Genomic DNA, 15208 nt, shown 5'->3' with positions numbered 1-15208 from the left:
ATATAAAAATTTTGACATTCGGTCAAATTTAACTAGTCCGAAATGGTCAAAATCTGCAATTCTAATCTAAAACTCTTACATTATCGTAATATTCAATCATTTGTCTTCATTTTGAATTAAATTGGAAGTCTCCAGAACAATATTTAGATTTACGGTGAATTTTTGAAAAAAATATTTTTTTACGTCCGCGCCTTACGAATTCGTGCATCATTTTGTGATAATATTTTTTCAGTGTTGCTTTTATCGTTTTACAATGTATTATATATCAAAATGATCGCAATTTAGTGTAAAATACAAAAAAAAAGTAACTTGTTAACTTTTAACCGTTTTTCGCACAGCGCGATTTGAATACAATTATGTATGAAATTTTTTTTTTCGCTACCATATATCACATTATTAACATATGATATTTTTTCATTTCTGATGGTTGCATACTAAACTTCAGGCAATGACAAAAAAATGAGCCACATATGAACACTTAATCTTCAAAACTAAGCGTGCTGTGATTTTTTTAAAAAATTATTTTTTCCGCTTCCGCGCTCACTCCAAACCCGCCGCGGCATACGGAAGAGGTTTTGATTTTTAGGGCTTCGGCGTAAGAGGGTTAATTGCATATCTGCATCTCTCTTCAAGTACCTATGACATGTTTTTAAGATCTGTATAAAGATATTGTAAGGTACACCAAACCACTTATGTAATGATGCAATGTATTAACATGCTTAAATTTACATTACCAGATAAAAAAGTTGAGACAGCAAAGACGACGAGACAACAGGTTAGCTTATGCTAGTCACTGCATTTAAAAACAGCTAAGTACATTATTTTGTGAGATGAAACCCCTAATATGCATAAATGACAGGAAAATGTTTCAGTTTCTTCCCTTTTACAGTAATATTTGAATATTCAGGAAAGCAAGAGGCTTCATTATAAATGGTAGTGTGAAAGAATATGCAGTGGAACCTCTGGTTTTATACGATTCGATTTTCGTAGACTTTTTTCAGACAAAAGTTTGTCTCGGGTTTTGTACATATCCTCGGATTTCATACACTCTAATACACTCCCTCCAGGGCCCACCGCGTGACTAGGCCCCATACAGTGTGTCCAAACAAAGCATCCAGAGTTCTCTCATGACCCATTCTCCTTTTGAGTTTTTTTTTTTTTTTTTTTTTGCTTTTTTATTAGTGAAACTGCTAATTAAGCCATCATGGGGCCAAAGAAAGTTCCAAGTGTTAGCCCTTTTGTAAAAAAATAAAAAGGGGGGGCACAAAACACTATAGAAATTGTTGGTGTGTGTTGCATGCCAATCTCAGTGAGAAAATGCCCACAACAAGCACCGCTGTTAGTGAATTTAAAGCCAGCAGAGGCTGTTTTGAAAAATTCAGAAAATGAATGGTCATACATAATGTACCTGCTTCAGTGATTAAGGACATTTGCAAAGCGGAGTGATGCAAAAAATTGTGGAGAATTATCCTAACAAAGATGTAATCCATGTCTCCAACATCTTTAATGACAAAAGCCGTGTTTAACTTTGGGCAAATTTAAAGAAACCCCAGAAATAAAGGACTCTGGACAATTTTGTTGTGCAACAGGGGTTCAGTGACTCAAGCTGGTCCTAGTGCCAGTAAAAAAAGTAGTAACCTCAGAGGGTGCCAGTAAAATACAAAGTAGTAACCGCAGATAGGTCCTTGATGCCTGAAGCCCTTCAGGAGGGAGAATCCCCTCCCAAAGAATAACTTTTCCTCCTCTCCCCTCCACTCCATCTCCCATACACTAACGAGTGTCTTCCATTAAGGTAAGAGTGATGTTAAATGTCCCTGTATTAATTTCATTATTAGTCATTTACATTTATTTCCCAATGCTTTCTGTATGTAAAACTCTGTTTACTCCCTATATGTATTTTTGTCAAAATGTTTAGGTGTCTGAAACCCATTAATCATATTTACATTATTCCTTATGGGAATTACAGTTCTGGATTTCATACGTTTCAGACTTCATGGGAAATTCAGGAACAGATTATGTACAAAAACCGAGGTTCCACTGTACTTCAAATTGAGGTAGTCTTATACACCAGCTAATATAGTACAGGCGGCCCTCGGTTAGCGGCAGGGGTTCCGTTCCTGGCTGCCGACGCCAAGTGATTTTCGACGCCAAGCGATTTTAAAGCCTACGTCTGCCGCACACCTTATTTCGAAATTCTAGACCAGTCAAATGGCGCTGTAATACCGCAATGGCGCAATAAGTAAAATTATATTTATGCAGTATAGTCCTATAGAATTTATTGTACAGTAGTACTGTACAGTACATTTTAGTATTATAAATACTGTAAAGTGAAAAAAGCCTAGCTTTAATCATTTGGGTATCTAGAGTATGTAAAGATATAAGGTTTTATAGAGTATACAGGTAGCTGTAGTGTTCAAGTTACGATAATTCATCTTACGATAATCCAATTTTTTGAGAGACCAAATTTCAATAACCTAACTTTATCCCATCTTCTAGATACTTAAGTTCAAAAACAGCAAAAGAGAATGTTGAACGTATGGTTTGAACGTTATACTCGTTGCGTAAACATGTACAGCCATGAACAACAGAATGAGAAAAAACTTTTTTCCCCAAGTAAAACCGAATTGGATAACATCATTTTGGCTTGTATTTCAATCATCATACTATAGTACACTATTACTGTAGTTGTTATAAATGACTATGTATAATAAACTGAGATATCTTAATGTAATAACTTTATTCGCTATAGATCAAAGATCAATCGGAAAATAGTTAAATTTAAACCTAGTTATAACTGAAGCTGAGAAAACTGTTCCAGCTGCTAATGACCACTATCGTGCATCGGCAGCAAGGATAAAACTCCAGTAAACGTATGCCATCAAAAACAACCGCAGATAAAATAGAGATAAAATCATTTTAATTAAAACTACTGTGCTTGAAAGAACACATTTTACGGTTGGTTTCACGCCAATATAAGATAAATAATGTAAAGTTTGCATTACGATGATATAATTGAAAATTGCGAACGGAATCACATGATTTTTTACTCAAACATGCCGCCAACGTAATCTGTTAACGAAAAAAAAAAATTAAGTTCACAATCACAACGAGACACATTCAAGTCATATTTCCACCTAAAAACACGTTGTATAAAGAAAAATAACCTTGTCTCATATAAGTCAAGTATTTAGATATTCATTTATGCTAACTAGAAGCAAGAAAATTTGCTCAGAATTGCGTTAAATATGGCGAAACGAACTCTTATTCGCCATCAGCGGACTTCAAACCAAAACATTGGCTGCTCCACAGCATACTGGCTTAGATTTACCGTAGTATTTTATAATACAATAATATGAGAATAAATAAAATATTATTGGATACAGTGAAGTAATGTATGACTTTTCAAATGATTTATGGAAAAGATGCAGAATTAATAAAATAACACCGTGCATTTTTCGGAACAGTGGTGCACAAGAATGAACAGGAAAAAACATCCTCTGACAACGTGGAGAGTAGTTACAAAAGCTGCCTTAATTTGTATCATATTTATGTACAAAAATAAAAATACCCTATACATAATATATTTTCATACACATTCCAAACTTAGAGCATGAACATTTATAAAATACACATCAATTGCTAAATCTGCAAGCTTTTAAACTATTTTCGGAAGGGCGGCAGTAGGCGGCTTACAAGAACGAACATGAAAAAACATTGTATTTTGAGAACGCGAAGGGCAGTTTCAAAAGCACATTTCTGCTCAGAAATAAAAATACCCCATACGTAATACATTTTCATACACATTTTAAACATAAAAGCATGAACATTTATAAAAGACACATCGATCGCTAAATTTGCACTCTTAACTTGACATTTTCGGAAGAGCGGCAGGCGGCGGCTCACAAGAAAGAACACGAAAAACATCCTCTTTGATAACGTGAAGGGCAGTTTCAAAAGCTGCCTTTGTATCATTTCTGTGCAGAAATAAAAATACCCTTTACGTAATAAATTTTCACACGCATTTTAAACATATAAGCATGAACATTTAAAAATACACACATCCATAGCTAAATTTGCACTTATGTAACTAGATATTTTCGGCGTAGAACAGTGTCAGAGGCATATATTTTACCCTAATACCTATGTAAAAACTCTCCATAAAATTTATTATCATCATTTGCATAACCTTTATGGTCTGAATGGCATTTCTACAAATGTACGAACTCGTTAGACATAACGGCGCTAGCGGAACTGTTGACCGAAAATTGTGCAATAAAAATACCTTAAAATGCTGTATTTTTTTAATGAATGTTTTTTATGACAGCCGTAAAACCGATTCGCCGCTAAGCGATTGTGCCGTTAACCGCGGGCCAGCTGTATACTAAAAAAACTACACAAGAAGGATATAGGCAGCCACCGGTTACCGACAGTGGTTCTGTTCCTGGGGGCCTGACGCTAATCAAAAATAGTCACCAACCAAAATTCAAAAGTCTACAGTCGCCACAATCCACCTTACGTTGCCCTACACTTGTTACCGATGCCTTAGACGGTGTCACGGCCAGATATTTTGCCCTAATATTATGTAATTCTTCAATGATGAAAATGTAGAATTTCATTTGCCTAATCACATACTATAGCCTGCATGGTAGTTCTACAAATTTTTAATGTCAGATTCGATAAACTTGCTGGCAAATATTAGCTAGCTAGCTTTTACAGACTGCTAACATTTCCACCATCTCTTTATCATATATTTTGTAGTTAAATATTAAAGTTAAAAAAGCAAATGAGAATGATCAAGTATTGTTAGCATGTAATGCTATAAACCTTGCTTAAAATCTACAGCCATAAACAATTGAATGATAACACTTGTTTTGCTACAACTACTAAACCGAATCTGGAAAGTTTTGCTTGCATTTCAGCCATCGTACAAAAGTGAAAAAATACCGTAGTTACGTTACAAATGACATTAAGTAGAACAGGACTTAAAATATTTTTGCATTATACCATTACTTGCTATGGAGAAAATATTGGCAAGGAAATATGGTACAGCTAAATTTAAGCTGCATTTGTAGCTGAACCTGGGTAAGAAAAAAAAATACTGCTGACTATAAATTGTTGTGCATCAACTACATGAATGAAACTACCACAAATAACAGGAGAAAAAATTATTTTAATAAAAAATACTGGCCATGAAAGAACACATTTTACTATTGATTTTAAGCTGATCAAAGATAAATGCATAAATTTGTATTATTTAGAAATAGGATGAAAATAGCAAAAGGGATCTTAATTTCTTTACACAAAAAACACTCCCCCGACACCATCTATTAACGAAAAACATAACAATCTAGTTCACAACAAGACTTAGTCATATTTAAAGTTAAAAACACTTCATATAGCGAAAAAATAACCTTGTCCTTCATAAGTAGTTTCTAGAGATTAATTTGTGCAAAACAAAAGCAAGAAAATTGCTCTGAACAGAGTTAAGTAAGGCAAAATAATCTTACCTCAGCTTATCAGCTGATTTTGCCAGACCAAAACATTGATCACTTTGTTTGTAGTTTATAATACTATAGTAATACGAGATTACGTACATACAGTATTCTTGGATAAAGTGAAGCAAAGCATAACTTTAAAAGACCAAAGGAAAAGATGGGAATTCACTATGTTTGTATTTCATGAGGATCTCTCAGCGCTTAGGCCCACCTACCGATAACCAGACAACGGCGCCATCTATTAATGGACAAAAATAACCAAGTGTAGTTCACAACGAGACACATTTAAGTAATAATTAAACTTAAAAACGCAACATATAAATTGTTTCTATAAATCAATTTAAAACTAAACAAAAGCAAGAAAATTCCTCTGAATATAGTTAAATACGACAAAATAATCTTACCTCCGCTCTCAGCAGATTTCCAAACCAAAACATGATCGGTTTCTTTGATTTTATAATATAGTAATAATGCAAGACAACATACAGTATTACTGGATGCAGTGAAGTAAAGGATAACTTTTTAAAAGAGCCAAGGAAAAGATGCATATTCATTACATTTGTATTTTATGAGGCTGTCTTGGCACTTAGCCTAACCCAAAGAGGGTAAAACCCAGTTATGAATATATTGAACAAATGCTGGAAAACAGAAATGCTGGTAACCGATACCAATGGTAACCGGGGGCTGCCTGTATTTTTGTCTTCCAAAACAATTTGGTGAGCTTGCTATAAGGGAAAAAAATACAAAAAACTGAACAAGTTACCCACTAAGTATGCTACATAAATAAAAAAAAAAATACAATTGCACCTCAAGATAACTTTCAACTTTCAAATGTGCTCATAAAATTTTAAAAAGTACCAAAATAAGCCAAGGCTCTCTGGAAAAACATTTTTCAATTTCTGTTACGAAAAATATTTGGGCCACAGATATAAAAGTTCTTTAATATGCCAGTAAAAAAAAAACTGCTTCATATCAGTATCCATTATCATAACCACCAAAAAAATATTCAGTTCAATGTAAATCCATTTATATCAGGATCCCCATTATACATCAACAAAACTGTCTTAATCATTCACTGCATAAGTCTCTTAAAATAAAATCTACACAGAAAGCATGTCTAGCCAAATACAGATGCAATACTCATCCATCATTTAACTGCAAAGGTTAAGTTAATAAACAATGCATGAACAGTTAAGAAGGATTTGGCAATGTTAAACTAACAACACAATTTCAGAGTATATTAAATTCTTAAAACTCCTTATATCTTTTAAAGGCTCCTTATTTCTTTTAACCTACATCACAAAATGCTACCACTGCAGTCAGGTTACTTAGCTAATAAAAAAATTTCACTCACAATGAATATTGTCTATAATTACCTAGGTGGACTTGGCTAAAGTCAGCTTTAAAACTTTTCAACTTACCAGCCAAATCCTTTGGGTCCACATGGACTCAGCAGCTGGCAGTACCCAAGCACCACAACCGTCACCTGGTGGCTTTTCGAAGGAGAACTTTTTGTTGAAGTGAGATTCTACATCTAATTGGGCTTGCACATAGTCTGTATACTCGAGAAGACTGTAATCTCTTTCTTCAAACTTCATGTGGCCACTAATTTTGGAAAAATCAACAGGTTACACACATTAGTACATACAGTACATTCTATAACTTACTAAAAAAAAGAAAATTAAATAAAGCAGTATTACACAATACACTATTGCACAAGTATTTTTTTGCACAAGATATAAGTTCCTTAGATATCAAAGTATCAGCTTACAGACTTCTTAACTAAATGACCTCCTGTACAAGTATAGAGAAAAGTTTAATGAAACCAGGTTATAAAAACCAATACACTTTGATAGAACAGAATAGAGAAATCAGGCCAAAAGCCAAGCACTGGGACCTATGAGGTCATTCAGCACTGAAAGGTAAATTGGCAGCAAAAAGGTTTGAAGGTGTAACAGAAGGAAAAAGTTGCAGTTGCACTTTGAAACTGTTAGATAGGATGGACCTGGAGCAAGAGCATTATGACTGATCACAGTCCCTAATGCCGACAGTAACTCCACCTGAACAGATGTTAGCCGTAGGATCTGGTACTAGAGACTTGTTGCCCTTCCTCCAAACCTTTGCAAGAAGAACTGGGGAGAGTGACACTTCATTAAGCTTCTATTTAAGAGAAGCCAATCCAGGTTAGTGGCTGATGGATGAGAGGAATCATCTACCAAAAACTGGTGTTAAGAGCCCTGATCCTTCCCTATATCAGACTTCCTACGGCATTGGATGTCTGTGAGAAAAGCACCAGCCATGCACCAATTAGGTTTAGGAGACTACAGTGGAGGAGGCACAATTACCCTTCCCTGTTGAAGCCATAAAATGACGAACGTCCATATTCGAGCAACAGCCATAGTCCAATGTCAAGATGAGACTGTCCTGGCTCGAAGAAGAAATGTCCCTTTTTCTTAGCACGAGGATCAAAAACAAAGTCCCTAATCCTCCAACGCTTGAAGGACAATCGCACAACACAAGCAGATGACAACAATGGCGATGAAGAAGAAGAGCCACATTTCTTGATACACTTCTCTTCAATGACAGAGTAAAGTCTCTCCATCACCGCTTTAATAAGAGTCCACAGTTAGAATAACTGACGAAGTCGTTTGGGGCCCTGGTCGTGACATCACTGAAGCAGATGGAGCATATGACGACATCACAGAGTCCCTGTTGTGACGTCACGAGTGCAGACAAATCAAGTGAGGAGGTTGCTGGTAACCTTGTAAGCAGGACAAAATGTGACCCAATATGAGGAGTTGGTACTAGTATAGGTGTCCTGCTAGCAGATGTCGCAAAATGTGATTCCATATAGTGGAGACCTGGGGTGGTTAGAGCAGCTATCTGGGTCGGAACTGGGATGCTGGATGACATGAAGACAAAAAGCCATCTAGGGTTGCTACACCTGAGAGGCCTAATAATGCCCGAACACTCGACATCATCTGTGCTTCCGATACTGGAACAAAGGATAAGATGGCAATGCACCTCAGCACCCACTCCCTGAAGAGTGAGACAGGGTGACATACGACCTGCAACCTCCCAATCCCATTCCCATAACTTCCAAAGACGAATCAATGGGAGAAAAGGAAGAGGAACAACCATCAATTGAAGATGGAACAACTGAAGAGATCTAGCCAACAAAAGAGGCCGGATCAAGAGGAATTTGCCCTGTCAATGAAGTAGAAAGGTTACCATCCAAAGATGGTGCCTTTGACTTCCTCTTATGCTGCCCCTTCTTGGCAAACCTCTTCCATTGCTCAGAAGACCAAGAAATAAATTCTGAACAAAGATTAATTTCATTACATACATAGTTGAACGAGGATCAGTACTCTTGGCAGACAGGAAACTTGAACACTGATAACCTTCTACACCAGGACATATTCTCAGAGTCCTGTGCGAGCCAGAACTGGAGCTTGTAGAAGGGTTTTGGGATTACAGGCTGCCCACAACACTCACAAACACAAACCTGTACACTAACACAGAAGAAGAAGAAGAAGAAGAAGAAGAAGAATAAGAAGAAGAAGAAGAATAAGAAGAAGAAGAAGAAGAAGAAGAAAAAAGAAAAAAAAAAAAAGACCGGCTTTTGGGAGGATTGAAAGAACCAAACTTTCTCACTCAAAGGCAGAAGAAAAACTGAGGCATCATGAGATCAAGCTTGGGTCGGTGGAGTCAACCTTGTTTGGGAAAGATACCAGAAGCTACCAATTCCTTGCATATATAATTATGTATATTGTTTTTTACAGGTTTCCAGCTGGCGCAAGTAGATTCATCCGAATGTTATGACCCAGATTTGTTCAGCGTACAAAAAAATGATGTTCAGATCTTCACAGGAATACAAGGTAACTTACTTTTGGTATAAGAATTGTGTGCTAACATTTCTCAATGATTTTTACAATAAACCTTCAATCTGGGTATGTTCTACTGCTTTACTTCTCTTACATTGGGCCTAAGCTAGAAAAGAGTATTTACATTTAAGATCCTTCTCTTCTTGGATAAAATAATGTTACCCAATCTTACTCAAGATCTCAAACCTAAGGCTGAAAGCAGAATAGTTTTCTGCGTTGATTTACAGACTCATCACAGTTAGGAATCTGCAGGCTATGCAAGAACCTCCTGCAAAATACATTCATTCCCAAATAGTTCCATTAACTGAGCCTCTTATGGTCATGGGTTTTTCAGGGCATTTCGCCACAGATGTCACATACTACTTGGAAAAAATACAGATCTCCATCCAAGTTTCCATTTGTTATTCCTTATATCAAAATACAGGCAGTCCCAAGTTACTGGCAGGGGTTCCATTCCTGATGGCACAAAAATAACCTAAACTTGCATTCAAATGAATGTAAGTTGAACCTTAGAAAGTGGCTGACATACTGGCTAAGGCATAATATCAAACCTTTGCTATATTAAGTACCTACATAGTACTGCAATGTAATGCATACAATCATAATTTCAATGTCTTTACAATAATGTACATCATGTATTTCAAACATTTATGTAATGTATATGTAGTCTAGTATATGTGCAGGTAGGCATTGAATTACAACAAGGATAGGTTCCTGCATGCATGTTAGAAGATTTTAATGTAAATTGGTTTGCAATTTAGTATGCAGTACAGTTAATACTGTTATGATACTGCTGATAGGGCAGGGTAACTCAAAATGATGCTGCCCGCATGATGAGAGAGCTCTCCCAAGATGGCACATTGCTCAGTAACTCAGTGGCCACCGTTATACAGCACATACTCTTTGGGATCAGCCTGTCCAGCCCTGCTGCCAGAAGTACGATTGTAAGCATGAGCTGCCGTATGTTGGGCAGGTTGTAGGTCAGATGGTACTTTTACAATCAAGGTTGTCCAAACTTCACCCAGTGCAAAGAATGAATAAACCAAAAAACAATAAGGATATCCTTTTCCTCACAATAATCTGATCACCTGAAGAAAAGCGACCCCCACACACGATGGGGTCGCTTTTCTTCAGGTGGAAAATATTGAGGTCGCTTTTCTTAAAGGTGAGGAATTAACAGGGTTTATAGTAAGGCCATGGTGGAAAGGCGCGCCATGGTGGAAAGGCGCTTCGCGCCTTATCCGCATATTTAAAGATTCTTGGCAAGCTCGGTATGTTCTGGCAAGAGGTAATGTTGCACTGCGTGTGCTAGCCACAGGGGTTACAGTATGTTTGATTATTTTTGTATTGAAATTGCAAGACAATACGCTTTTAATTAACTATTGATTGTTTGTCTAAATTTGTGTTTTTAACAAATGTTTAATAAAGTAGTTTTTAATGAATATATATCTTTTTTTCTCCTTTTCTATAATATTATGAGCTAAAGTGGGTCACCTGAAGATTGGAGACAACAACAAGCAGGGGTCGTGTATCTTCAGGTGGAAAATATTGGGGTCGCTCTTCTTCAGGAGGAAAATATTGGGGTCGCTTTATACAAGCCTGGTATTCATTTGAAGAATCATTATGAGTACAGTACTATTTAGAGAACTCTGGTCTTTTTCCAAAGCATGTCAAGACCTATGGTAACAAACTCAAATACTATATGGATGCATTGAGGGGAAGCAAATCATAAGAAAAATTTCCACGATTTACACTGGATCTAGATCGAGCAGTAGGGCTTATTACTTTTAACTGTTTGTGCCATAGACAAATTTGGTATCCATCATGCCTCTACACACTTTTATATAAGCAAGTGACAGTTACACAAATTTAATCTTGCATGAACAGTTTTAGCATACTGTTAGGAACAATCGTTTGCCGATTGTTCCCTTGGTGGATTGTTGCCTTTTTTTTTTAATTGCTGGCGAGTTGAAGTCTGTTGGATGGCGTCAAACTTCGTCAGTCAGGTTCTGGAGGGCAGAACGACCAGTCAGTCAGAGACAGTCAGGTATGATTACCTGTGGACCAGCATGAGGCAGCGCCAGGTACTGGATACCTGGTTATTTGGTTGAAGTCGTCGTATGGAGTATGACTTCGAGTTGGAGGTCAACAGCCTTTGGCCAGCATTGGCGTGTTTTCGTCGTCGAAAGGACGACGTGTCGAGTAAGACCTCACTGGGCAGCAGCAAGGCGTGTTTTTAGTCGTCAAGAGGGACGACTTGTCAAGTGGCGACCCTCAACTGGGGCAGCAGCACTGGCGTTTTTTCGTCGTCGAGAGGACGACGTGTCGAGAGCGACCTCACTGGGCAGCAGCAGTGACTTGTTTTCGTCCAGTGGTCGAGGAGGATGTCCATATTGTTTCCAAGGACGAGGTGGTTGCCGTATCGGCTCTGTCTTGATCGTCCGGCATTGGACTGGTGTCCTCATCGTTTAAAGAAATGTTCCCGTTTTGCTCTGACTATCATTATGCCGCTTCAGTGTTAATTTTAATTATTTATTATGCTGCCTATTTCTATTAATTATATTTACAGATTGTTATTGCCCTTATACAGCCTATTTTGTCATTATTTTGGCTTTGTTATTGAACGGTGGATTTTATTGATTCTTAGACTGGTTTTAAATATTAATTATTATTGTTAGTTTGTAATTTTTTTGTGTTTTTGCCACCCAGAACCTTGACTCACTGTACATTATGTATTTAACTCTTGTAAATAAATTTTAAGGTAACTTTTTGGCTTTGTTATGCTCCTCCCTCCTTTGTTTGTCACCTGTCGTCAGTCATTACAGCCCAATTGTTTATTATTTTTAAGAACCTCTCGATCTCGAGAGTCGAGATCGTAATACATACAATGTATCACAAATTACCGGGTGGATTTTCATGAAAGTAAAATTTCCATTAACATATAATGCCCACTTTTGAGTACACATCTTCATTACCAAAACCTCTAGATAGAACTTAACCAATTTACGAAATTTCATATTTAAGGACAACAAAAAAATATACAGTAGTGAAAAATAATTCACCATATCAACAAAAGTAATTAATAAATTTAATTATACTGATTACTCAATTTTTTAGGTAACAAGCTCCATCATACAATTTCATTTAAAAAAAAACTTACCTCGCGTTGTCAATTCTCTTCCGTTTTCCAAAGTTTGTAGCATTACGTTGCTGCCTCTTATTTTGCAATCCCCCTCTTGCATGCCTATTGTTTGCATGCTTTCCATAGAATGGTACATCTTCACTGACAAATTCATCAATGGGAAAATTACTTGGTCCTGCATCAACAAGAGGGGTTGGCTGGCTGTGATTTTCCTTTTCAGACATCTCAGCATTGTTGGATTCATTGCTTCCCAGCTGACACTGCTCTCCTTGAATGTCTGTCATTTTCACCTCAAAATCTTCATAAAACTTATGGTACAGTAGTACTTGTAATTTGTGATAGTGGTACTTTAAAGAATTTTATATATTTTTCCAGTACATAAAAAAAATTATAACTCAAAACCCACTACACTACGCACTTGTTTTCTTGGCAATAGAATCTAACTGAGCTCTCACTTTATTTAAAGATTCCACAGCAGCTAACAAAGTTTCTGGGCTCATTTCCATACGGATCTTCTCAGTTTCCGAAGAAAGATCCTTCGCAACCTGTAAGAGAAATTCATGGGTTGTTCTTATGTCACATGCAAATTTTTACACAATACTATATAGTACTTTTAATGAAAATTATTTTAGAAACATTCAAATTTTTACTTAGAAATATCCTCAAAATAAAATTTCACAGTGAGCAACTTCACTAAGATGGAAAACTAAAACCTGATGAAACAACACAAATGAAAATATAAAAAATTACAAGCTAACACCAATAATGCTTCATGCCAAAGTGAACTACCAAGTTTCTTTAACAATACACATAAGAAATTGTAATCACCATCATCAACATTTTAAAATCTTTTCCTTTTATGGTATCAAGATGAATTTACTTAAACCTATTAAAATTACAAAAACTACCAACCCACAATGGTTCAATTACACTGAAATTGGAAGCACCTTACCTTCAAGTCCAACAAGCACAAGGGCTTTCCAGATGGCTTAGACTCCACCTTGACTTTAACATCAACAAGCTGCTGAGGTGCTGCCATACTCCATGGACCTCCTTTTGCCTTGGTTGACAGCCTACTAATGCAAGAAAAAAATTTATTTATAAAATCAGTGACCTAGTATGTGTAAAAATGAGCATGGCTATCAACTGGATGGCAAAATTATGCTCAAGGCTACTGTAATAATAAAGAGGTAATTTCTAATGAGATCTAATCATGATTAACAGTTTAATTTTAGTATGTTGCACTTATGATTTTCCTAACACTATGCAGCCCATTATGCTACCACATTACATAAGTATTACTGCAAATACAAAAATAAATCCATTTGACCCACACCGAAGTGAGGATTCCACTTCTGAGCCCCTCATACATAATTAGGTACAATCCATATGGCAACACCAGACCTTTTTAATCTACTGTACTATATGTATTAATGACGGACAAAAGGAGACAAGCTGAAGTCTTACGTTAACACCATACCATAATACATGTGACATGCTATTAATGAATGCAGTAATGTTTTTTATGCCCCTAGGGATCACCAAAATCCTACTCCATAAAATATCAAACCAACATAAAACTTACGCTTTCTACCTTTAATCATAAATAAGTTGCAGTTATGAGAAAACACCCATCTGACCTTTTAAAAACATACTGCACACACAGTTGCATAGCATAGCTATTCATATGCTACCTTCTCAACCATAATGGTAAGGTTTAAGAAAACAATGAGTAAGCTGTGAAGGTTTGTTTGTTTGTTTTTATGGCATTTTTACGTTGCATGGAACCAGTGGTTAATCAGCAACGGGGTAAGATGTGAATGAATGTTAGAATTATAACAATAAGCAACATGAAATGCTGGCACAAAATTCTCAGATATGATTTAACTAACTTAAATTCACTATTTTAAAAAACCAATACTGTAACAGGCAATTGAAGAATGGGTTTAAAAGCTAGCAACTAAGTCAAGGTCCAAACCACCTCTATTTACACTGCTCCTCCTACACAAAGTTTCATATAGAATATACATACTTGGTAGGCACCATAATTGAAACGCCCACTTAACTGTCAAATGACGCTTTTCTCCCCTCTTTGAATTTACTATAAAAATGTCAAAAAGCTGTTAAGTTTATTCATTTATTTTTGGAGGTACTTTATTACACATCGTATGTTTTACATATTTACTGCAGTTCTTTTGGTGCAGATTTCTTAATTAGGCTATAATGTATTTAACAAATGCTCAAGGTATTAAATTCCATTAACAACAGCATCCTTAAGTCTTGAAGGAGTATACAAAATTTCTGAAATATGTAAATATGAACTAAATTTTTCTTGTTAGAAAAAGTTAGAGCAACTTTCATGTTCTTAAGACTACCAAACAATTGTTTGTCACACGACCTAAACACCCACATACATTAACATTTTGTAAAATGTCAACAAATCTTCAATTAACTACAGTTTAGTACAGTATGTATTAGGATATAGCCTACATAGTATGAGTAAAAAGTTATTAATTTAGTCTACTTTTAACCTCTCTATCAACTACTGCAAAAAATCACACATCACCACATCTTAGACATGAAAATGTATTAGTCATGTGTGATGTGTATTTCATACCTCAAAGATGTCTGTTCACCTTTAACTCGCCTCCCCTAGAGTTTCTAGAGGTGTTAAAAAATTTTTGATT

General features: G+C 36.1%; 1 protein-coding gene across 7 annotated transcripts in view; it reads right to left on the bottom strand.

The window, feature by feature from the left end:
* Nucleotides 1–15208, bottom strand: part of LOC135202343 (cap-specific mRNA (nucleoside-2'-O-)-methyltransferase 2-like) — a 273293-nt gene that overhangs the window by 20889 nt on the left and 237196 nt on the right. For 4 of the 7 annotated variants that reach the window (XM_064231705.1, XM_064231700.1, XM_064231702.1 and 1 more), the window contains exons 2-4: nucleotides 13474–13597; nucleotides 12540–13066; nucleotides 6917–7100 (exon numbers count right to left, since the gene is read on the bottom strand). In XM_064231705.1, coding sequence (XP_064087775.1) covers nucleotides 6917–7100; nucleotides 12540–12805 — 450 coding nt within the window. In that variant the 5' untranslated portion in view covers nucleotides 12806–13066; nucleotides 13474–13597. The remainder of the gene's footprint in view (nucleotides 1–6916; nucleotides 7101–12539; nucleotides 13067–13473; nucleotides 13598–15208) is intronic. The other 3 variants (XM_064231704.1, XM_064231701.1, XM_064231706.1) reach the window with 1 other exon arrangement.

The sequence above is a fragment of the Macrobrachium nipponense genome, chromosome 30, assembly GCF_015104395.2.
Source record: "Macrobrachium nipponense isolate FS-2020 chromosome 30, ASM1510439v2, whole genome shotgun sequence".
Lineage (NCBI taxonomy): Eukaryota > Metazoa > Arthropoda > Malacostraca > Decapoda > Palaemonidae > Macrobrachium > Macrobrachium nipponense.
Note: the sequence above shows the minus strand (reverse complement) of the source record. Positions and strands in the feature narration are given on the sequence as shown.